This window comes from Cyrtonyx montezumae, unplaced genomic scaffold (assembly GCF_038088225.1).
Source record: "Cyrtonyx montezumae isolate F1298 unplaced genomic scaffold, pur_monq_1.0 scaffold_3, whole genome shotgun sequence".
Lineage (NCBI taxonomy): Eukaryota > Metazoa > Chordata > Aves > Galliformes > Odontophoridae > Cyrtonyx > Cyrtonyx montezumae.
This window is the reverse complement of record NW_027072034.1, coordinates 100709939-100735112: the sequence shown is the minus strand read 5'-3', so window position 1 is coordinate 100735112 and position 25174 is coordinate 100709939. Positions and strand designations below refer to the sequence as shown.

The 25174-nt window shown below is 41.4% G+C and overlaps 1 protein-coding gene across 3 annotated transcripts in view; it reads right to left on the bottom strand.

Annotated features, from left to right (window-relative positions):
- Window positions 1-25174, bottom strand: part of MICAL3 (microtubule associated monooxygenase, calponin and LIM domain containing 3) — a 138774-nt gene that overhangs the window by 25587 nt on the left and 88013 nt on the right. For all 3 annotated transcript variants that reach the window (XM_065742561.1, XM_065742559.1, XM_065742560.1), the window contains 9 exons: window positions 20735-20930; window positions 14754-14992; window positions 13580-13669; window positions 10323-10460; window positions 8248-8310; window positions 5208-5312; window positions 4455-4577; window positions 3965-4056; window positions 663-2526 (listed from right to left, as the gene is read on the bottom strand). In XM_065742561.1, the coding sequence (XP_065598633.1) occupies window positions 663-2526; window positions 3965-4056; window positions 4455-4577; window positions 5208-5312; window positions 8248-8310; window positions 10323-10460; window positions 13580-13669; window positions 14754-14992; window positions 20735-20930 (2910 nt within the window). The remainder of the gene's footprint in view (window positions 1-662; window positions 2527-3964; window positions 4057-4454; window positions 4578-5207; window positions 5313-8247; window positions 8311-10322; window positions 10461-13579; window positions 13670-14753; window positions 14993-20734; window positions 20931-25174) is intronic.

The following is a 25174-nucleotide window of genomic DNA, read 5'->3' as shown; positions in this document are numbered from 1 at the left end:
TCTGAGAACAGTACTCAAAGTTGTGGCCATGATTCTTCCTTTCTGCTGCACCAATGCTCTGATGAACACTCAGCACTTGGATGACAGCAGCAGGCACCATTTCAGCTATTTATACAAAGTCAAAGAAATGTAATGTTTGCTTTTGATCATGCTTATGGCTAACTTATTTACTGTATCACAACTAGCCATTAAACATTCCTGTCTGTACCTGATGGCATGTGAGAGATTTACATGAGGCTGCAGAATCTGCGTGTTTAGGTGAGCAAACAGCTGTCAGATCACCGAGAACATGGGAATGACTGCACCTCTGCAGTCTTCTGTATCCACAAACCAGGTTGAAAGAAACAAACAGAACATCCAAGGAAAAGATGAGGATCAGATATAAAACAAACATGTAACATCACAGACACCTGACTCCAGTAAACAGCGCTTATTCCTCCAATCAGCATAAGGCAGAACCTGGATGTGCCTCGTACATATCAAGAGTGAAGCTTCTCCTTAAGGAGTCTTTTAGTTCCATAAGTATGCAGACACACAATTCCAGTTGCTGCTACTTATCCTGATCTGTACCTTTGACAATGAGGAAAGGTGCCATTCACCACAATATGATGATGACAAGTTTACTTTCAAGGATACGCAGCTGTATCACCTATCTATTATACCTGCAGCTGTAATCAGCGGAGATGCTTTGTGCTTGCCAGAGTCCACAGTAGCACTACTTGACGGAGTACTTGGGCAGGATTTGTCATCAGCTTTTTTCTTCTTGTCTTTCTTATACCCAGAGAAAACAGACTTCCACAAAGACCTAGACTTTGTTGCTTCTTCTGTCCCACCACTAGACTTGTCAGAAAGCCTGCTGTCATTTTTGGATTTCTTCTCCTTTTTGTTCTTACGAGGTGAGAAAAGAGAAGTTCTTTTCTTACTTTTCCCACTGGAGCCCTCTGAAGAGGTGACAGACCCTTCAGGTCCAGCCGCATCACCGGCGGGTGTGGAGAACTTCTCACTAGCAGCATCGTGCTTTAGTGTGGACCCCTCTGCTATTTTCAATGCCAAGTGCTTTGGAGAGTCATAAAACAACTCTTTGGTCTTCAAAGGCATAGAAGATGCCTTTCGTGCCCTTGTGACTCCAGCAGCTGCAGCTGCGGCCATCTCCATATCTTTCATCTTACATAACTGTTTAGCCATGGCATCACGTAGTGCTTGGCTCTTAACAGACTTCTCTCTGGCTCTCATCCTTTCTTCAGCAAGCTCCTTGGCCTCTGCAGAAATTTCAGGCAACGCTCTCCTCTTTTGATTAACCCCTCCCTCCACAGAGGGTGGACCACCATTTTCTTTGACCAAGGGCAAAACAAGTGGTTTCTCTGGCCGTGGCCTACTGGTAGGAGGTGTAAAGAACTTCTCATGAAGGCTTGTGTCCTCTGTCCTGTCATCATACGTATCCTCTACATCGTCAGCAAATGGGATCTCATCCACACTCTCTGCAAAAGACTTTCGCACGTCATCTTTTTTGGCCTGTGTTGATTCTCTGACATCAGAGCTTGGCTCATGGCGTGGGGGAACGGGAGGTGTTGATGCTGGTGTTGGAGGTGACTTGGATTCAAACTCATTCTGCCAAAGTGCTTGATACCTCTTTCTGCGCAAAGTAGCTGGTTCTTCATCTTGAGGAGGTGGTGGTGGGGGACTTGATGGAGGAGTAAGCATGGTAGAGTCAGAAGTATTGAAGCTCTGGCTAGCCAAAGTCCTCATATTAGATGAGCTCTCCTGAAGGCCAAGTCCAGAACTGCTGGATACATCTCTCTTAACTTCGTGGGAACTCTTCAGTTCTTTTTCTGATGGAGATTTTGGAGTGAGCAGAGAAATTTGTTCGTTTTCCAACTTAGACAATCCCTGCCTTCTTGGGGCAGGCTGTGGCTTCACAAGATGAATTCTTTCATCCCCTGTAACACTCTCACTATTAAAAGTCTTCAGAGGAGTTGTCTCAAGGGCAGATACAGGAAAGTTTGACTCTGAGCGTTTGTTTCTGTCTACTGGGGTGAGTCCTAAGCTCCTACGGATTTCAGCACTCTTCATCCAGAACTCTTCTACAAGGTTACTACGTTTCAGAGCTTCTTCTGCAGTGGTAGGGCTCCCCAGTTTCTCCACCTCACTATCCTGGTTCCTAAGGACAAGTTTAGCTAGAGGAGTAGACGTTAAGGCTGCGACAGGCTGGAAACATACTGGAGGCTCCACTGGGGAAGGAATGGATGTTTCAGCAGAAGGCAAAGGCTGGGAACAGATAGGCTTTTGAGAAGATGTTGGAGATGAAGCCAATTTTGGTGCTGCTGGCTGAGATTCTGCTGGAGATGTAGGCGCAATAGTTTCTGGTGATGCAGCTGGCTGAAATAACACTGGAGAGAGTGGTACAGAAGGGCTTTTAGCTTTTCTGTCTTTGGGAATTTCATCCTTTGGTCCTTCCTCAAGAAGGAAAAGCTCAGGGAAAAAGCGTGCCCCTGGAGATTTTATTGCAGCCAGGGGATCTTTTACATCCTAATAAATGCAAAAAAATAAAATAAAATAAAATGGAATAAAATATTAGTAGTCACATGACAATGCTGTTCCATTTTTGCTGCTAAACCTCCAAGTATTAAAATATGAAAAAAACGCACAAATCGCATCTCGCTCCCAGGCCTTGAATGTCACTTAGGATTCCTCCTCTGGTGCAGATGTCCAATTGTATAAAACTATCCTTTGTACACAACAATAAGGCAAATTTAACTTTTGGAACAAAAAGCATGCTGAATTCCAGAAATACATTTCTATCTTTTCCCACTCTCCCTTTCAATATCCAGCTCTGTTTATACTGGTAGTCCCTTATTTCAGACAGATTTCATTCATGTCTCTCAAGCTCTCACCAGCACAGCACTTTCTGCTGGCTTACATCCACTGCAGCTGCAACGCTTTTTTTTTTAAAGCAAGGGGTGATTTAAGAGTAAATTAGCTGCCATATTACTGAATAGTACAATTCTCTGTTTTAATATCTAAACTTTTGGCAGGAGACTCCTCACTTCATTATGATATTATCGTTCCAGTGGTATCTTGTGCACCAGCTTTCTTCTGAATGCAGAAAGTTTAGTTCAATTGTCACATGACCTCTAGAACATGAACTTCTCTATCTGTGTGCCCCTATTAAACACTCAGATCTTAAAGTACTGCATTTGGGCATTATTCTAATGTGAAGTATAACTTCGTCTAACAGAAACAATGGATGGGAAAAAATAATCACCCTCCATTTTAATCGACAATGTCATCAACAATTGCTGTCAGCAAACTAGCTTTATCCCATCATCTGCCTATTGTGCAAGTAAAATAGTTTATAACAAAACTCTCTAGGAAAGTCAAATCATTAAGCAGTTCTTCACAAACACTGGAGATAAATATCTAAAATAAACATCTTAAGGGTCATGGACTCTCTGTTCTTGCATCCTATTAGCAGGAAACACTGCAGTAAGCTTTCATGCTGACTTCAGGGCTAACAGTACAACATTAAATAACTCAGCTTCCTTGAGCTGAACTATGTTGTTACTCTGGAAAAATATAAGCACTTGGTTACTATGGTATAAGTAATACAAATAAGATTAGTACAGAATCTGGTTTTGGTACAGGAAAGATACTCAAACCAGGACAAACAAGAAACAGTTCACTGATGACTCCCATTATGCACTATATACAATATATTTCTTGTTAACTTTGCATTGAAATGAAAATATCCAAGTTTGGGTGACTGTGGCAGAGCCACTGCACGCTAAAAGTAGGAAAGAAAGCCAGTACATTATTTTTTAAGTCTACGTAAAGTCAAATTTCAAGAACAACACCAATTATAGAGAGTGGAAGGCAGAAAACAGCATGGCTGTCTGTTCTCAATGGTTTATCCAATGAACTGTTCTATTGAATGTCAGGTTCTAAGTAGAAAATTTGAACTTCTTACCTCTGCTTGTTCTGCTTTGAGACTATCAGCTGGAGACAGAGGAAGAACAACATCATTACTTGAGTGCTTAGGAGTGGATGGCTTGCATGGATCTACAGAAAGCAAAAATATGTTTAAGGAAACAGGTGAGACTGCTGTATTCTGAATTTCTAATGTTACACGCAGCAAGTAGTGACACATTCCACAGTGTCTTACAAATTCTAGATTACAAATCAGGAACCTCATCAACATTTTGTGAATGTTCAAAGCAGTACAAAGTTCTTACATAAAAGCTTCTACAAGAAGGAGCAGTTACATAAACTCCTCTCACTCTTTCTGAAGCTGTAATCGATGGACTCAACATTCTTCACAAAGTGTTAATGCAGGCACATCCCTTGCCACTGAGAGTAGCGAGTTGGTTCAAATCCAACAGATTTACAATGTTAAATAAATGTGCAGACTACCCAGAATTCAATTATAGTCATTGAAACACTGGTGGGAAAGCTAGTACCTTCTGTCACACTGCAAGAAGCATCTTCTGCTCCTTCTTCATCTTCAGAAACTTTTAGTCCTGGCTCTTCTATGTTACCTCGATGTAAGCGAAACTCGGCTTCTGCATCAGATGGGATGTCATCTGGTCATTAATAACACAAGTTGGGCAGGAAGGGAAAAAATAGAAAGAAGACATCTTGGATGCAAGTCCATTAGGACATCTGTTTATTATTATCGAAGTCTTTCATCATTCTTTCTGTTCGCGTGGTGCTAAGCACTTTCATAACATGAACACCTAAATGTTTTACTTCCTTTCTTAGTGCAGTAACAGTCACTTAAGTAGTATATGAGAGATCATTACTAGAAAGTACTGAAGAGGTAGTTGACATTATAGCTTTTCAGTTTTCTAAAAACTTCTCAGTGTTTTCTGGAATGTGCAGCTCTTTCTACACTAGCAGGAGAAGATTTTTAGCACAATACTACGATCTCTTCACAAATTTACTTCTATTTTTGTTATTTATACTGAATATGGGCACGAGACGGAGTCTTCTAAATAGCAGAAGGGGAAAGGACGCAAGAAATTTGCTCTACAACCCATAGTACAGAGGTTCTTCTGTTTCTTTTTGTCCTTCAAGCCTGGTTCCCTCTTAACTATTTGAGAGACACTCCTACTAAAAATATGATTAAGCTTAAGTACCCTCATACAAAGTGTTTTCTATCAATACAATTCTGTTGACATAAGAGGCTCACAAAATGCACGGAGGTACCCTACCATCATCCAGCTCGGCGCCCGTGTCTCCCTCTTCACCCGCCTGCCCTTCTGTGTCTGCAGGCTCTGTGCCCAGCTCATCCTCCACACCATTATCTTCACACGAAGCTAGAACATATTCCAGTATTTAGAGAAAGGAAAAACATCTATACAGTGAAAAGGGCATACATTAAACTGTAATCATAGTGGATGTATTTATTTCTTTATTACTGCCAGAACAAGAAATTCTGAAGCGTGTCAGCTAGAAGCACATAATATGAAATGATACTTCCAAACTCCAAGAAGGAAAGGAGTGCCTGCCCCTTCGGATTCTGTAAGGAATTTGCAGTGAAAGCTGCCAGGACTTTTCTGAGGAGAAGGCCTTCTGTAAAATTCAACAAGAAGGGGACCAGGAGGCCATAAAGCCAGAGTTAAGTTTACTGCTTTTCCAGTAAATCACTATCACTTCATAGCACATGTGTACTAGGTGAAAACTGAAATCACACAGTGTACCACAACTACTCATCTAGAAATTGAAACAGACTTGTGAGGATGTAAGTCAGAGATGAGTAGTCTAGCACTGGGACTAAACATTATTACATGTGGAAACAGACTCCAGGCAGCTAAGGCTCTTTGTCATGGGACACTGGCAACTGTAACAGTACTTAGTTACAAGAGGAGAGAAGACCAAGCTATGAAGTCTACATTTCATTAATTAAGACTTGAATAACTTAAAAAAAACAAAAACAAACAAACAAAAAACCCCTCTGAAAAAGATCCAACAAAACAAACAAACAAAACCCACAAGACCCTGACCCATCTCTAATTCTATGAATGTTTTACTAGGATTTTTTTCATTAAGCATTTTCATAGAATGCTATAATTTCAAACATAATTTAAATATAAAGAAGCTCTTCCAGATTTTTCACAGTAGAGTCAATGAACTACGTTTTTAGCTTTGTGCAGCAGGTCATTTAGCTCTGTTATATATCCACCTATTGCAAATGCATACACAGACATCACATGTTATCATGAACAATGTTTGCTAACTATACACGTAGCACCCAGTCCTACAATGATGACTACCCTCTAGGTCACTCTTTTATAGTAAACTACGCATTGCATGCCTCTGGACCTGCATGCATACAGTGTCACACTGTCCTTCCTAGGAGGGCACCTGGCAATTTCCCATGGTAGAGCTGGAGGCTGTTTCCAGAAGGAGTTGGGAGGCAGTCTCCTGATTTTGGATGACAAAGAATTTTGGCCCTATGGAAGCGGGTTACACTGTGCTGTCTTTCTTCAGAGTCAAATAGTGGACACTGATCTTTTTATTTACCACTGAAGATAAGGTTTTGGGGACCATGGATATGTTAGCACTACTAATTATGACAATCTTGAAGATAAACCAGGTCTTACAGTCTCTCTTCTTTCTCTCAGTTTTTGCTTATTTCAAAACACAGCCTTCAGTGGAGGGTATGTTCTCTTCACTCAACCTAAAAGTATCTTTTCTACACTTTTCCCCTCTGTAGCGTTAACACAGACAAACATATGTGTTAATTTATTTTCTGTCAACTGCCGTGAAAAAGCAATTGTGCTTATGTCCGATAAAACACTGGCCTATTCCCTTACATCAGAGGCTTATAAAACACACAATCTTACAGAATTAGAGTGTAGGAGACTGAGCCACACAGCAAAGGCTGGACTTCCCAGAATGGCATATATAAGTGTATTGAACAAAACAAACCCTGACTGATTGTTGATGAAGTGTGCACTATCCTATGTTATTTTGGGAATAATAATGTCAAGGAATGGTTTTATGACAACAGCAAATGTGAGTAAACTTAATCAAAACATGTAGTAACGTAACCTGACATTAAGGGATATCTGCTTGCACTATGCACACGTGTCTTCAGATACAGAAATCATGTGGGGACACAATTCACACAGGGAGTGTTGGAAGGAGAGGAGAAAATCAGCTCTTAAATAGGTTGGTATACAAACCTCAAGCGAAGATTACAGATGCACAGACAAGAAACAACTTGGTGCAAGGGGGATCCCATTCTGAGGGACACGGAGAGCTTGCAGGTGGTTGGTTATATTATACACATACTGTGCATATATGTATATGCAGTTAGAATAAGAAGCAAGAGGCCAAAAGCTGTCACACAATAACTCAGAAGCTACGCACTATGGCAGCCGGAAACTGGGATCAGCACTTTGCTTGTACCAGCTAGCAGCCAGGAGCAGGCTGCACAACGTGCAGCTACCTTGTAAACCACTGCTCTCTTGCCAAAGCAGCAACAGAAGCGAAGTTGTATAGATGAGCTAGCTATCCTGATGTGCCAAAGCAACTTAGCTATAGATCAGTGATGTATCCCTAACTACTTCTGATTTGCTTGTTTTGATACTTGCACTGCTTACACAAATCTACCTTCTAGTAGAAACTCTAGTCCCAGAATCATTGGTTTTGTAATAGGGCCTTAGATGACTGCACAATGAAAACAACTGAGCTCTACCTACCATCCTTCAGCTTTACTGAGGCTTTCCTAGATACACGGATCCCCAAGCCAAAGCCAACAGCCATCATTATTCTTAAAGATACCACCTTCAACCTTAATCTTTCTTGTCTTCGTCAGCAGATAGCTAGTTTGCAGTTGCTACAGATGACTGCTATTGCTTTCAGCACCCTGTCTCTTTAATCTTTTGACTGAAAGAAAGCCCCATGTTCTTTCAGTTGAGGAGCCGGGGGAATAACAACTGGTCTACTTTTCAGTTTACAAAGAGAATCAAAACACTCAACTAGATTCCTCCCTTGTTACACCAAACATAACCTCTCTGTTTGGCCTCCCTTCAGAAGGGTTACAACAAACATCGAGTTCATGCAAGAACGGGCTGTCTGAGCAAGGTGTACATGCACACTCCCCTCCCTCCCTCCACTTCCCGTCATGCAGTAGCGATAGGGCTGTAAGTCCAGGGTTAAAGTACCAGCTCAGCTGCTGAAGGCATGGAGAAGAGACGGGCAGGGTTATTGTGCATTGGAATACATTTAACATCACCAAACTACCTCCAGGGACTGTCTCCAGCCACGCCTGTACCGCCTCATGGCGTACGGAGGGAAGGTCGGATGCTGAATTTAAAAAACAACAAATTATAAGAAGTCAAAATTAGACCATCAGTAAGTATCTAAATTAGAAGAGTGACAAAGGGAGAGTCTTCACTGAGAAACACAGGGATAAAACCTATGAGATGTTGAACAACCGATTCTAGGCTTGGGATTCAAATTGAGAAATCAGACAAATGTCAAGGCCCAAACCTTTAGGATCTGCCATGTTAGAGAAAATACACAGTAAGAAGAACGCAGCATCTGACCCGCAAGTTGCTGCTGCTGTGCTCCCCAGATACTCTGTACAGGAAGGAAACCTACAGCTGAGGGAACTGAGCTGCCCAGGTTTGAAGGCCAGCAGATAAGGAGGGGATCCACAGCAGAGTGCTAGGGGCTTCCGTGTGCCGCCATGCTGCCCCGGCCTTCAGAGCAAACCCCACCACCACCACTGCTGCCCTCATAAGCTCTCCAAGCACCTCACAGCTCAGCTCAGCCAGGGCCTAGCCACAAGTGCTTTGTGACAGCCCTTGTGAAAAACAACCTGTACTGCATCAGAGTGTAACTGAAAGAGCTCATCTACTGACTGGGGTTTTCCTAGTTTGGCCTAATTTGAAGGGAAAAGAAGGAAATATTATTGTTCTGCTTCCCAAGGGGAGCTGGAAAGACCGCAATTAACTTGGAAGTACCAACACAGGTTTCCCTTTGTTTTGCTGGCAGGTGTACCAATACAATATAGAAAAGTGGAATTATAAACTGTAAACTAACAGAAAGAATTCAAAAACCGCAGTGTACACAGACCCTCAGGCAGCAGCTAAAGCAACTTCAGTTGTGGTAAGCTTATGAAAATGTGTTGACATTTTTTGTTCCTAAACATCAAAGCAAGCGCTCTAGGAACACTGAATATTACAGAGAGTGGAACACTGTGAGATTCTTGCTTGCAGGGAGATGATTTCACACCAGAAAATCCCAGTGCATCCTGTAAACTGCAAATGTTAAGTGTGGCTGAACTGAACTGGAACTATCTAACAAGTTGGATCACAACTTGAAAAAAAAAAAAAAAAGCCATCTAGAAATATGAGAAAAAGATAATTATCTAGAATGGAATGTGACCAGGCAAGATGAGGTAAAGCCCTAGGGTTTTGTAATTCAGATCAGTCACAAGCTTAATCTCATATTTCCTGTGAAAGACATCCCTTCTCACAATATATTCACCCCCCCCCCCTTACAATTCTGCCACAGTGGCACAGTGGTCACAGACTTTGATAGAAGTCTGTAGCTACTCGGTAACAGCATCAGTTATAACTAAGCTTAGCCTTCTGCACAGGTAAAGCACCTACAACATACTTACCTTAAGACACTGTAATGCAGTCTAGAATAAGGGCTATAGGGACTCACAGAAAGTGTTTATAAGACTGCTAGACCGTTAGCATATTCCCCTTCCAAAGTTTTCCTTTAAGAAACCAGCAATTCAAACAGCTCACGCCTCACTTTAAAAAATAGACGTACTGTCCAGTCTTCAGTACAGGAAGTCAACATAACCCTTGGTGAGATATGCAAGCCTTTGGAACTCCACCATTCCCTGATGATACCAGATGCAATTACACAATTTGAAAAACACCAGTGGAGAAATAAGCTCAATACAGAAGCCAATTCTGTTTGATCTTTGCTGTAGTAGGTATACAACTTTCTCTGAAGAGGCACAGAGTCTTCGCTGACACAAAAAGCACTGTTACCCCAGAAATCAGTTACCACGACCTGATTACCAGTACCATGTACAACAAGGAAGAATGCTATGGAGCCAGAGCAGGCACACAAACAGGTCAGAAGTCACACCAACACAGGGCTGAGAAATCACTCATTTTAAGTAGTCACTGACCTGAAAAGCAAAATGTTTAACCAAGTATAGTTTCAGAAAGCAGTTCCTTTGGATCACAGCTGACCCTGCTGTCCACTACTCTTGAAGGGCACAGAGCAACAGTGCTAAACAGCTGCAGCTGTGATCTAGGAACTGATGGTGCAGGGCAGTGGAAGATTACCTCTGTAGGTGGAGGACTTTGAGGTTGGGACCATTTTTTCCTCCTCCTCTTTTTCACGGATGTGTGTCCAGTGCACATCTGCCAGAATCTCCAGAGGATCAACTGGATTTACCATTTGCTGCAGCCTAAGGTTTCCAGCTAGCAGAGGAGGGGATGGCATACCGGGACGTGGGCAGGGCGGAATGAAGGACAGGGAGGAAGAGATGGGACAACGGTGGAAAGGTAACACATCATAGGAAAGGAAATAAGAAAAAAAGAAAAGAAGGCATTACTGGCTAAGACAGTTTGCAAAGACAGAAACAGTTCAGCATTGTGTGTGCACGCATACAGTAACACAGCGCTCTTCAGAGTCCCCACCAAAGCTCAATAATGCCATTCCAGAGGCAAAGAGGTGCTATCAAAAAAGTCACTGCAGATTATGTCTATTGCAAGCAGCTTCACTGAAATGAAAGACATTCCCTGGGTGTCCAACAGACTGTGGTATGTAAATACCAATGCAGCAGAAATTTCCAGCTCCTTCAGCCTATTCTTCATGATTATTGCCAAAGACATCTTGCTTTTAAGGGACAGTATGCACTGTAGCTTGAGGCACCAAAACAAAAGGTCTTTCATGCTCTACTATCAGGTTAAGTACTTCTTTTTTTTTTTGCTGGATAATATCTCCTTGTGAATTAAATTACATGATGGACCTCAGAGTTTCTGATGCATGTCAATGTGCATGCACACTTAAAATAGTACACTGTACAATCCCTCTATTTTGCACTAAACGGCTTTTCAAAAGGTACAGTATTTTTTCCGAACAATATGAGTATTTTCATTATAACTTAACAGTGTCTCCACTTCCTCAGAAGGGACTTCCTGTTACAGAAACGAATTTGTTTAAAGTAGATTGCATTACTTCCCAGTTATCTGCCTATACAACACTCAGGTGCGGATAGTCAAAGAGAACAATGGGCACACTACAAAAGAAGCTGATAACCAAATTGCTGCAAAACACCCACATTGGAAGCATCGAACCTGATGAGTATTATATTGACAGACCCTATATCTGTTGCTGTTGGTTATGGGACTACAGCTCAGGGTCTATTTACCCATAAAAAAACCCAACTCATTCTATAGGGTCAAGGTGTTCAGTGCCTTCAGGAGTGGTCTTCGAAAGCAAATGATCCATCCTGAAAAGTAAAATGCCACTTACTTCATAAGCAGTTAAGTTATTTTTTAAAATAGCTGATTACCCCTACATAGGGCCAACACTGTTTCCAGCAGTTAAAAACCTCAAAAGCAATTAGAGGATTTTATGTCGTGGACTAGTGTTTGAAGGAAACAAGAAACATCAGCAGCGTTTACAAGTTGCAGTCATCATTTCCTGCTGTCTTGTTTTAACAAAGGTCCTCTATCCCAGCCATGTTTTCCCCAGAAATGACAAAGTGTTTGAGACTTCTGTTTCACAAATGACTATGTGACACTTGGCATCAAAACTGCAGAAGAAACAGGCAGAAGGAACTGCAGGAAGGACAGAATCACCTGTTGGTTATTAAAGAGGAAAAGGGGTCAGATGCACAAACTCAAATGCAGAGCAGAATTCACAATTTAGCCAAGGATTCAGCAGTTTTAGGTCTTTGTTACCTCATCAGAGAGCTTTTTTATCAATCAGCACAAACTACAGGACATCTTGCAGGGACAGAGGTCTGGGCTTTTCTCACTGCAGACCAAAGCACTCGCATGCAGGCCCCAAAATAAGTAGAGTTAGCATTTGCATAGCCAAATAAATTTTTGTGTTAAACGGTTTAGGTTTGCCAGCAGTGGCTGAGAAGTATACAATTACTCAGCAAGGCGAGGAAAGAGCAGGTCCCACGTGATCTCTATGTTTTAAAATGCATTTCTCTGGGATTTAGACTAGTGTAATATACACACCTTTAGTTACCCCCAAAAGCCTCCAGACGGAGGCCTGGGCCTGTCCCAGTTAGGGGATAAGTCCTTTTCACCTTCTCCAGTAAATAAATAGCACTTTCAACAGCATGGCCAAGTGTGTAGGAGTGCTGCTTGGCTGACAGGCAAACCTGACATTTCCTTGAGATCTACATGCTTGACAATTTCAAGAGACATTTGGTATCTTCAGAGTCCCCACCAGAGTCTTGAGCTCTCTCTCAAGACTACCTGCTAAGCTTTACCAGGAAGCTGGATGTTAATTCCTCTTACATATGGAAATCTAGCTTTCCCTTCCAGGCCCACTGCAGCACTTGCTAAGAAGTCAGCAGTTTCGAAGCTTAACTTTAAATGGAAAGAGAAGTCACTCACTAATCAACTCCTTGGAATCCAGACCTAGAGAACAGTAGCAGCTACAACAGCTTCATTCATGCTCTTCAGCTCTCTTGCTAATACTTCTCATTAACACCAGAAAACTTAATTTGGAAAACAAAACAAAACAAAAAACAAAACAAAACAAAAAAAACACCTTTTTTTTTTTAAGTTAAAGAAAAAAGAGGTCAGAAGCTAAGCTACAGTTGTTACAACCATACACTGCAAAATAGGCAGTTAGATGATGAGGTATGCCCTCTTACCTGCAGGAAGGCACTTGGGTTTTCCTCTTACGAATTCTAATGAACCACATTGAGGGACTAAGGGATTAACAAGCTATTAGGACCAAGTGCTTCAAAAAAACAAAAAACAACCATCAGAAATAAACTGCAACAAAATGCATTATGGAAAACAGCATAACTAGTTAGATAGGAATCTCAGGTTCATCTTATGCACATTTTATGACCAAAATATCTGAGGGATTTCCACCACGTCAATAGCTTCCCCAGTAGACTCTCCTCACAAACACACATTCACAAAGGACAATAACAAAAAAATGCAAGTTTGCTCACACAGGAAATTGAATCATAATACTTTGGATGTGTCCCATGTGTCTGACATACTGAACAGGTTCAGTATGTCTGTGTGTGTATGGATCAAACCTGAAGCTTCTAAATAGGTGGGGGTCATTGTTCACGTACATAACAGTTGCAAACTGCTCAGGCTTTCTGGATATCCTCGAGTGCTGGGCAAATTTATTTTTTTTCCTAAAATCAGTGGCAGTGACAGGATTGGTGTATTGGTGCTTTAATCAAGAGCTAAATGTAATAACTGCTATCAAATCAATATTTAGAAAGCTGGTAAAGTAATTATGTAAAACACAGGGTCTTCTCATGTGGGACCTGCTCTTTAAAACATTCCCCCCATACTTAGGGGAAGTGGAAATAGCATATGGGTACCTTTAAATGTACCCGTGTCCTCTTCATTTGAGAGACGTTGAAGCCAGAGGCCTTGCTGCAGCTCTTTCTCCCAAGGGCAATACTCTCCCTCTACAGCAGAGGGAACCACACATCCATATATCACATCAGACACACGTGTGTACACACACAAGCAATGGAGAGAGAGAGAGAGAGAGAGAAATAAGGAAAGAAAGAGAAAGGACAGCATCAGAAAGAAAGACTGACTGGAAATCCACCGACACCCCTTATTCCTGCTGTGTGTAGTAGGAAAACTGCTCAAAAAAAAATCAACCACCATCCATCTGAGCACACCAAGACTTAGCAGACTAAACATGCATGTTACCGCATGAAAAAAGCAGTCCTGACTTTCACAGCTTCTATGTTGAATAAACAGGCAAGCAGCCCACTGACCCGATGAACAAAACAGCCACTAAGACTCAGAATAACAGGACCAGTGCTTGCAGCAGATGGCCAAAGCCCTTTGTGAAGAAGCTCTTCAGAGTCTACTAGGCTTCACAGAAGGGAAATGCAAGTATAAAGACAAAGACAAGATCAGTGAGAAAACTGGAATGGTGGTAAAACACTGAAAATGTCTGTTCTTAGCACAAACTCTGCATTTTGATGACTGAGACAAACACACGGGAAGATTTTTCACAGAAATCCCTCAGAGTAAAACCAAGAATCCTCTGAACTCCCTGAACTTAAGGCTGTCATTTAATTAAGGAAAGCTAAAAGCAGATTCTTCTGCAATGTCCTGCTGTCACTGCCCCTGAGTGAAGCACCCTGCAGCACTGAAAACACTGCCTCCACAGTGCTTCCAGTTCTTGCCATCAAGGAACAAAGGGCCCATTCAAATTCAATTCCCAATAAAAATAATAAATAACAAGAAAACAATACATAGTCACAAAGCTGTGAGTTGCACATGTTGGCATGGTGTATGGACAGCATACTGTGCTGGTACTAGTGCTGCAAGTGCTCCATGGGGGAAGTTCTTTCTGTAACCAGAATGGCCAATTTAATGCTTCCCTTGACAGTAAGTCCCTCAAAAACCAAAGTAATAAAAAAGCAAAAGGAGAAAGAAAGTTTTTCAAGGCTCGTTCTGCAGAACAGGAAGTATGCAGCCCAGTCTTTCCTGCTGTCTAGCAGAAAAAAAGGACAAATCAATGTGTCTAACCTTCGCTAGACTCCTCTTCATACTCCTCCTCATCATCCTCCTCCTCGTCTTCTTCTTTGTCATCATACTCGTGATTTTCCTCAGCCTCGATCTCTTCTTCACTCTTTCCCTTCAAGAGGGCATGGATGCGCACAGCCTCTTTCCATGGCACACCTCCCAGGTCTGAAGGGGGTTGCTGAGGCAGCAGCAGTTCATCATCTTCATCTTCATCTTCTTCCTCCATCTCAGACTCTGAACTACTATAAAAGTTTGGGAAAAAATAGATTAAAAAAACACTAGTAAATGTTTCCTACATCAGCCCTGGATCACTGACAAGTCATTTAAATATATACAACTCCGATACACACAATCATAATACTACTTTTCTGCTTTCAACATTTCATAGCTATTTTCATTATGCACAGCCCTGTAGTATTGTCCTTATGAATAAGGTGACATAAAAGTGCTCATGAAGCTGCGTCCAAATATTTGTGCAGTATTAATCATTACTGTGCATGATCGCACAGCAGAGAGAAGTGTCCTTCCTAATACTATGCTGCTCTTTGGGTACAAGAGTACTTGGCATTATCATAACATAGGTGGTCACTTTTGATAATGGCAGCTTCTGCTAGCGTTCTGTATAGCTAAGACATTTTTAGCGCTTGCTGGGGACAACTGTAGAAGACTTAATGAGCAGAAAGAACACACAACATGGGTGCCAAAGGATACAGCATGTGAGAGCTAAGGAAAGATGGAGAAAATTCCTCACTTTTCTACACAGAATTATATAATGGTTTGGGTTGGAAGGGACCTTCAAGATCACCTAGTCCCAACCCCCCCTGCTATAGGCAAGGACACCTACCTCCCCAGATTGCTCAAATCCTCATCCAGCCTGGCCTTGAGCATTTCCAGGGAGGGGGCCTCCACAATCTCACTGGGCAGCCCGTTCCAGTGTCTCACCACCCTCACTGTAAAGGATTTCTTCCTAGTATTCTTTCTAAATCTACCCTCTTTCAGTTTAAAACAATTTCCCCTCATCCTGTCACTACATGCCCTCCCCATCTTTCCTGTAGGCTCCTTCAGGTACTGGAAGGCTGCTATCAGGTCTCCTCAGAACTTTCTATTCTCCAAGCTGAAGAGCCCCAACTGCTCCATCCTTCTGATCATCTTTGTTGCCCTCCTCTGGACTAGCTCCAACAGCTCAATGTCCTTCTTGTGTCAGGAGCCCCAGAACTGGATGCAGTACTCCAGGTGGGGTCTCATGAGAGAAGAGCAGAGGGGCAGAATCACCTCCTCCGACCTGCTGCTCACACTTCCCTTGATGCAGCCCAGGATATGGTTGTCCTTCTGGGCTGCAAGTGCACATTGATGGCTCATGTTGAATCTCTCATCAATCAGCACTCCCAAATCCTTCTCCTCAGGGCTCCTCTCAAACCATTCTCAGCCCAGCCTGTACCTATGCTTGGGATTGCCCCAACCCAGGTGCAGGATATTGCACTTGGCCTTGTTGAACTTCAGGAGATTGGCATGGGCCCACCTCTCAAGCCTGTCCAGGTCCCTCTGGATGCTATCCCTTCTCTCTAGCTTATCAACTGCACCACTCAGCTCGGTGTCATATGCAAACTTGCTGAGGGTAACAGACAGAATTATCGTTACGTATCCAATTAAGTACAGAGTGTACACAGTGACAAGAAACCAGAGGAAGCAGCGTAAGGATAATTACAATGATGAGCTTATTATTCTCACAGCAAAGTCTAAAGTATGCAAAATAATACATCATTAGTGTTCTTTAGTAGGCATCTCTCTTTGATTCTATATGTTTTTCAGTACAGGCAGCAGGGACAAGAAACTGTCTGTAGAACTGTTGCTGTCCATACAACAACAATGCATCTAGCTCATTCTTACACGCTGGACTACCTAGAGATACTGGGCAGAAAGATGGCTGCATGTCACTGAAAAATGAATGTGAACCATAACACCTTCAGAGAATGCATCCACATGGTGTTTTTCCTTAATAGAACATTGTCAGAAAAGAACTGCATTTACTAGAGCAGCAGTTGGATGTAAATAAAAATCTCAATAGGGCCAAATTAATCTCATTTGAAGGAGAAAGCTACTATGGTTAAAATTTCAGTGAATCATTTGAGAGTAGTATTCTGCTGCTGCATTATGGAACTATCATTGCAGTATCAAACTGGTATCTTTGGCAGAACCCCTTCCTTATAGACAATGAGAGAGAAAACATAAAAGCTGAAAATGGCAAAGGATGAAGCTTAAATTGCATTCATGTCCATAAGACAGACCTTTTATTGCTGTTTTAATTCTTTTCCCCACATGTGAGATTTTCATTATATGAGCACTATATATGACAAACTGATGCTTCACAAAAACAACACACAGCAGCACCCTTTCTTTTATATTGCAGATTAACATTTTCAGGATTAGGATGTTAAATTATTCTACCACTGCTTGAACCTATCATCATTTACATCATTTTATTCAGCTACTAGCGTGAGAGACTGGTTTCGATAGTGGAGTTCATGAAGAAAACATTTTTTCATCTCCTGACTGTCATGTACTTTTGTCCATTGGCTCTGAGAGTTTTGCTGCATATACATAAAATTATTTTGACATTCATTAAATGCTCAAGTTATAATCCACATTTTCACAGCATAAATGGAAGACTTATTTTTATCGGGCTGTCTCTTTTAATCTCATGCTAAACACGGCTGCGTGCCATGGGCTCCTTGTGTATTCCAAAAGCTTTACACAGGTATGCTCACAGAGATAAAAGGATGTTTCCATCCTCCCTGCTCCCCGATTAGCAGCACACTTTCCTGCCCTTTAGTATGGAAATAAACCTGACAGGTGCTGCATGCTGGCTTGTACACCGGCTGTCAGTGAGGTTTACTGCTGCTCCAACTGTTACCATGACTGCTGAGTGGGACAAGCTCTTCAACCAGCCTGCTTATCTCATGTAATATTGACGACATGCATTCTTTACCACACAGCTCACTTTACCTTCTTTGGCTTTTATTTATAACCTGCTTTTTGTTTGACCTTTGAATACTGAGAAATGAGAATCTGAGAGACAACAGCGAGATGGCCTGGCATAATGGGCATTTCTTTCAGCTCGCCGATTGTGTGCCATGAGAAACAATTCAACAGGTGACACTTTTCTTCCTTTTTTCTTTTCTTTTTTTCTTTCCTATAAAGTGGTGATCAACCAGTGAAGTTGGTTATATTATGGAATTCTATAACCACTTGAAGAATGCCCTTTGAAGAGATGTTCCTACACAGATGTAGTGCTGCAGAAAGGAACCTGAACTGTGGAAGTGAACCTCTTCCATTCCTTTGCTATGCTCCTTCCTTCATTCAGAGGGCAGTGAGGCCCTGGAACTGCTGCCCAGAGAGCTGTGGGTGCACCATTGCTGGAGGCACTCAAGGCCAGGTTGGATGTGGGCCTGGGCAGCCTGAGCTGCTGGGTGGCAGCCCTGCTCATGACAGGGGATTGGGGCTGGGTGATCTTTGAGGTCCCTTCCAACCCAAGCCATTCTGTGACTATAATACAGGCCAACACCACATGCACTGTCCTGTCATGCTCCCTTGAAAGGTCACCATAACAGAGGATTACACCAGAAGTGCAGATGACATACTGTGCATTACTGCAAACTAAAGTCAATGAGTAACGCACGTAAAGAGTTTTCTGCATAGTCAGAATGTGGTTGCTTAAACGACTTTTGTCTCTTGAGGAGCTGATGGAAGATTAACTCTGTTTTGAAAAGATGTACTTAGAATACATTTTTCTGTAAAACTACTCTCGAATGTGTATGCCCAGGAGCATGTGTGCATACACGTGTAAGGAAGCTGAGTACCCAAATGGCATTGTCTCTGATTTGAGTTCATATCCAGGTGAACCTTGAAGCTCAGTCCCTTACTCCTTAAGACACAGAGGGAACAAAAAGTCCTGCATTTCCTCAGCCTGCTCCTAACCCTGGGGCTCTGTACAGACAATGAAGATGATCAAATCAGGGCTTTGGTTGGCTTGTTGCGGGAACCTACTTATTCATTTATTTTTTCTTTTGTTGCTGAAAAAGCCCTGAAACTTTTTCCTTTTTTTTCCTCTTCTTTCTTTGAAATACCAGGCAGACAATACAGCTGAGCAGAAATCCATCAGAGAGCTACATCATCCAGAAAATTCTCTCTCTGATGTTTGCCCACACAGCCTTACCGATGATGTGACAAAACTGCTTGCAGTATTTGTTTTTGGGACAAAATTTTCTCCAGGTTAAACTGAATGGGAATTTGGCAACTTTTCTCTTTCCTTTCTATTATCAGTGTAAACTGCCCCATTAAACACTGCTTTGAACATGCAAAATCTAGTAGTTCCATCTATTACAGGCACAAATTCAAATTACAAGGCTAGCTAAATATACAATAAAGCCTACAAGAGGAAATCAAGCTAGTAATGGCCTCAGACTCCACAATCCTGCAAAATAACTCATGGAGATGACTAATGGCTTCATCTCAAAATGCCAAAGCTCTGCTTTTTTAACTAACTCTCTCCTTTGGAAATCTGACATTTGCTGACCATGATCACCAAGTTCTGAGCTAATAATGATAAATTCATGACTAATAACAAGAGGGATCCAAACTACTGAATTTTGGTTTCGAACTATGAACAAAATGGACTGTCAACCCCACAGTATTATTAATGCCTAAACAATTGATATAATTTCTAGGCCTGAACTGGGAGCTACAGGAGGAATGAGTAAAGCAAAGAGAGTTTGTGTCTGCCATTAAACTCTCATGATTACTAAACCAGACACTAGAGAAGTTCTCAACTGTGTAAAATATGTCAAAACAGTATCTTCTAAAGAAAAGAATATGTGAAGAAATTAATCAAAAAGTATTATTTAGGTTTTGGAGAAAGCTGCTATACAAATTATCGGCAGTTCCTAGGCACTTCTATTAAGCTTCACCTTCATGAGTCTAAATGAACACCTTCTCCATCAAGAATGGCAGAGTTCAGGCTATCAGCCATTACTCATTTTTAGATGCTAGCTCTTCAGATTTACATTATATGATAGATAAATGACAGATTTTTTACTACCTATAAACATTTTATTCTTTGAATTCTTTACCACACCATTTCAATTTCACATGTGTAAATGCAGTGAAACATTTTTTTTTCTACAGTCCTATTCCTGAAGGTAATGTATGCTTGGAATACGTTTGTAGGATCTAAGCCTTGGGAAACCAGTAACAGCACTATTTGAGTTTATTTCAAGAAGACTGATGGGCAGAATGGAAGCTGAAAGGATAAGGGTTGTTACTGTTACAATAATTAGAAACCCCTATGAGAGACTGTGAATTTTAAAAGTGCAAGATATTCTTCATCAAATATTCTCTCTCAGTGACTCCTGTAACAACTATTTCCATCTGCTCTACCTGAAAATACATGGATTCTGATCTGTTTACGTAAACTTTGCTTTAAAGAAAAAGAAAAATTTGTAAAGGTGCAAGATACTTTTTACCAGCTGCAAACACCACTTCAAACTAAGACCTCTAGGCTTTTCAGCACCACTCTGTCGGGGTTACATATGTGCCAAGCTTGAGTTTTTTTAACTAAAAATGTTGAACTGTGATGTAAAACAGAAAAAATTAAGTCAATTCTGGAACCCTCTTCCATTTGAATCCATGTACTGTTTTCTTAAAAGAGTTGTTTGTCTTTAATACAAATTTCTAAATGAATGAATAAATAAAATATGAAATTCCTTTCCAACTTAGGACTGAACTTCATGTCATTATGGTACTATAGTTACCTTCTTAGAATGGCAGCAAACTATTTAAAAGATCAGAAATTACAGCATAAAATAACTGTGTAAACACACGGAATATTTTCAAAAACTGTAGAAAAAGCAACTCAGTAACAGTATGTTAAAAAGAAAAACCGAGTGAGCATCAGTCAAAAAAAAAAACTTATGGACAAGTGTACTAACCTGCTGGGCACATCCTCCTCTGCTCCTTTGTCCAACACACTGCTCAGGTTATGCTCTGCCAGTGTCTCTTCAGGAACCTCTTCCAGTTCCTCTTCCCGTTGCAGTGACAGTCGGTAATTCTCCAGCTCAATTCGCTCAGGCGTGCCACGCAACCGCTTAGCAAGGCTGGGCTCTTCCAGCCCGTTTACATTAGGACCTAAAGAATAAGTCAGTGAATGAACAATAAATGCAACAGTCAGAACTCTTAAGTTTTGAGGAAATTGAGCAATTGGGAGAAATAGGGCACGAGGCAGAGGGGGATAAATAAAGCGAGGTAATACCTTAAGTCATTATCCCATTCGCCACTACTGGCAGAACCTGCTGGGGAGCCAGACTGCACAAGGGAATCTCAGTGCTTTGGGCTAATAGATGCTAAAAAGAACTTAAAATGTCCTAGCTGAGAGATGTTTTAGCTGCAAAAACCTAGAGCTGCAGTGGAGTCTGCACAGTCTGGCCACAGGCTGGATATGTTCTCTGAGACGAAGTAGGAATGCCATGGGGGCAAGCCTGCGGCACAGCGTTAAAACTGCTACCTGTCAAGCCAGGTAGAGCTAGAGAGCAAGAAAATATGATAAATACTTGAAGGAAGGGGGAAGGAGGGAATGGAAAGGGGGAAGGAGGGAATGGAAAGTGATTTTTTAAACCTTTTTTTTAGACTTAAATCCATTTATTTTTTAATCAGAGCCTGTGATGAAGTGAATCACAGTGAAAAAATCTAGGTGAGATGTTCGCAACCCCAGCATCATGAAAACCAGAGACTTGTAAGTGCACATGAACCAGGCAGCTGGAGAAAAGTACACAGAAGCTTCGCTCACTGTGACGCTCAATTAATTAAACTGTAACCTACACTCACCCATCTCTTTTTTAAATCTTAGTATTGTAACAGGGAGCCACTGTCTATCTTTACTGAGCTTACCATTCACAGAGCCTAATCTTTCCCAGCTTCTGTTTTGCTATGCTAAACAAACCAAGCCTCCCTCTTGTGAGATAAGCTCTTCAGTGCACTGATCACCCCCCAGGTCTCTGCACCTGTCCCTGTTTGGATTAATCTTTCCAAAACCTGCATGATCCGAATTGTGCACAGCTTTCCAGATGAGGTCTTATCAGTGTGACATACAGCCCTGCCAGAAATCTCTCATCTGGTACACCCTGAGAACACGTTTGCCTATTTATATGCCACGTAATACTGGGGGCTTTATGTATTGACTGATACACAGATCTTTCTCCTTCTCTGCTTTCAACTGATAAACACCTTGCTGGTAGCCAAAATTATCAAGGCTTTCTTGGTGCATGACCTGGTACTTTCTACTATTACATGTCTATTTTTAATATTATAGTCCGCATCATTTTGCAGTTCTCTGTGTATGACATGCCTTTCCTCCCCTGCACTGATGAGGGCTGGAAATGTTCCCTCAGCAGTGAGCTTCATTAGCAGATCTCTCCTTTTTGGTCAGTATTCTTAGCAAAAGCATTGCAAAGATCAGTCCTCAGATCCACAGTCTGTAGGTGCTACCCAACTCCACTACTTCCATTTTGAATAAAATTGCTCAACTTCCATTTGAGCCAGCTCCTCGACTATTTGACACTTCATATATTACTCCTCATTTTATCCAGCTTAAATAATTACTTCCACATGGAAGCTTTCAGGTATTTTACTGACGTCCAAACTTTGGATGTGCTGCATTTTCTCCTGGATGTTAAGATTACTTCATCAGTAAGAGCAGTCAAGGTAGTTGGGCACAGTGTTTGGTGAATCCACATTGCATTATATACCACTTACCTTCACAAGCTCAAAGGACTTCACTGCAGAATTAGAAGTCTTTATTTACTCACTCAAATAAGAAGTTTTATCTACTGTTTACATTAACTGATGTGTACTTGCTCAGATCTCCTTCTTGCCACTTTTATTCACTTGCTCTCCTGGCTGTACCTGAGACTGCATTCAATGTCAAACACTGTGTCTGTGGACCCTCTTCGACCCTCTTCTTCTTTCCCACATGATTAGATTAGAGAATGCTTGCTTTTCTTACCTCTGCACAGCCTAAACCAGCTCAAGCTTTGTTGACATTTAATTTATCCTATCTCTTTTTTGACCTCCAAGAGAGCTTTTGTTTTTTCCTCTTGATTCTATGCAGTTTCTCACTTTATTCCTATTACAACTCTGCTTCAGGGCACTCACTCACCTAGGAACATGCTAGCCTCTCACACAAAAGACTGCATAGGCCTTGACATAACTGGAGGCGTTAATTTCCAGTCCCTCTCCAGAACGATAAAATCTCATGAAGACAACTGCCAGGACAACCTCACTCCCTTGCTTGGTGTTACTGAACCCCTCTATGATGTGGGCAAGTGGCTGCTGTGCCCCTGGGCTGGAACTACTGAGCCTCCTTACGGTGCAAACCACAGCTGCTTGCTGAGGTGGAAGGTGGGAGCATCACCATCCATTTCCAGGGAGATTGCAGTCTCCATCATTTCCTGCTGCTAAGCCTTATGTTGTATTAGTGCTTTCAGAGTTTAGTGGAACTGATCTGTCTTCTCAGCTGGGATTCATGCTTCATTTCATTCTCTCTAGATGGTGATACCACCTCAGCCAAATCTATTTTTATAATCTGTGTTACATTCCCCAGCCCTGAGTTCATAGTAACGGGAGAAATGACCTGGAATACTGCTTCGCCAGTTCTGGCTGACAGAGGAAAACCAAGGACTCTGGGTAATGGAAGAGCATCGAGGTGAGAGAAAACAACTGAAGAATTCACAAAATCAGCAAAAAATGAGAGTTCTTCTACTTGGAACTCTTTATACACAACAGAGCACTCAACTAGGCTCAGCTGTTTCCATAGGAATATCCTTTCACAAGCTGCCTTTAACTTGTTCTCTTCCAATGCACACCCCAACACAGCTGCAACATGCACCAGTGTAAAAAATGATAACAAAAAGAAGAGAACTTCTTTACCATCTGACATTCTCTCACTCCTTCTAACAGGCTGAAGCTTTTTTTCTTGTCAGCCTTTTCGAAGTTGGAAAAAAAGAAATATTTTAAATATCATTTCCACATAATTAATGGAAATGAATGGAATATATATATATAATTACATATATATATACATAAAAGAGATGCTCATTTCATTGCTACAGTATCTGGGTGGGGGAGAAAGATTGGCAGTAATAACGCTGAGGTAAAAGAGGACTGAAAATCAAGCTGATATCTCTTTATGTGCATTGCACTGGAGTATTTAATCTTCTGGGCACGTTATTCAATAAAAGCGAAGGATCACCAACCTTCTAATCATGAAGTCCCAGTACAAAGTACAAACTGTACAAAGAGCATCAAACCCGTTATCTCACAGTACGAAGAGTAAGGATGAACAAATCAATCAATAAAACTACGTTAGAAAAAAATGGAAAGATGGGGAAAAAAAAGAAAAATTCACCTATACTTAAAGGCAAAAGAATGTACTCAAAGCAGGATGACCTCTAAGCTTGAGCTTTCTGTCTCAAAATCCCAAAGAAGTAAAAACAAATCTCCCAGCAATTTTCAAATTCATGTATATAACCACTCAGTTCAGGTGCAGGACTGATAACATTCACTTTACTTTCTAAGTGAAATAGCTCTATGCTGGACAACATAATCCAGAAACTCAACTGATTACTAACTTCAGCAAGGATTTTGAAAAGTTTGGTCTACACTGACACACTTTGTATGCAAGTCTTAGTGGTGTTTCTAAAAGGTGCCATAAAGGCTTATCTGACTAGCTGCAAAGCCACTGTCATCTGATGTGAACAGAAGAAATGCTGACAGCCACCTGTCTTCACCATCAAGCCATCAGCTACCAAAAGGAAAAGCATTACAGTTTACAACCTACCTAAGGGCTGAAGGCAGTGAGAGATACAGATATGTTTAACACAGCAAGATGAACGATTTCTCCACTTTATTGAACGATTTCTCCATATTATCCTATATATATTTATATATATCCTATACATATTTATATATTTATATGAACGATTTCTTCACATTATCCTATACAGTTCATATCAATTCATTTGAAGCTTCAAAAGAAAATTTAATTGGCACAAGGAAATCTGAAGCTGCCTACCCTCACTTCTTCCAATCATATACGGTGCTATATGCATGGAAAAAGTCTGTTCCTTAGCGTGGGGTCAGCAGCCAAGACTTGTGAGAACAGCCAAAAGTATGGCTCATTCCTAAGCCATTGCACCTCAGTGCTGGACCTGTCCAAGCTGAGCACAACTGATTTTTGCATTCAACGAAGCAACGATAGGACAAGAGGGAATGGCCTCAAGTTGCACCAGGGGAGGTTCGGGCTGGATATTGGGACGAATTTCTCCTCAAAAAGAGTGGTAGGGTACTAGAGTCGGTGGCTAATGGAGGTGGCGGAG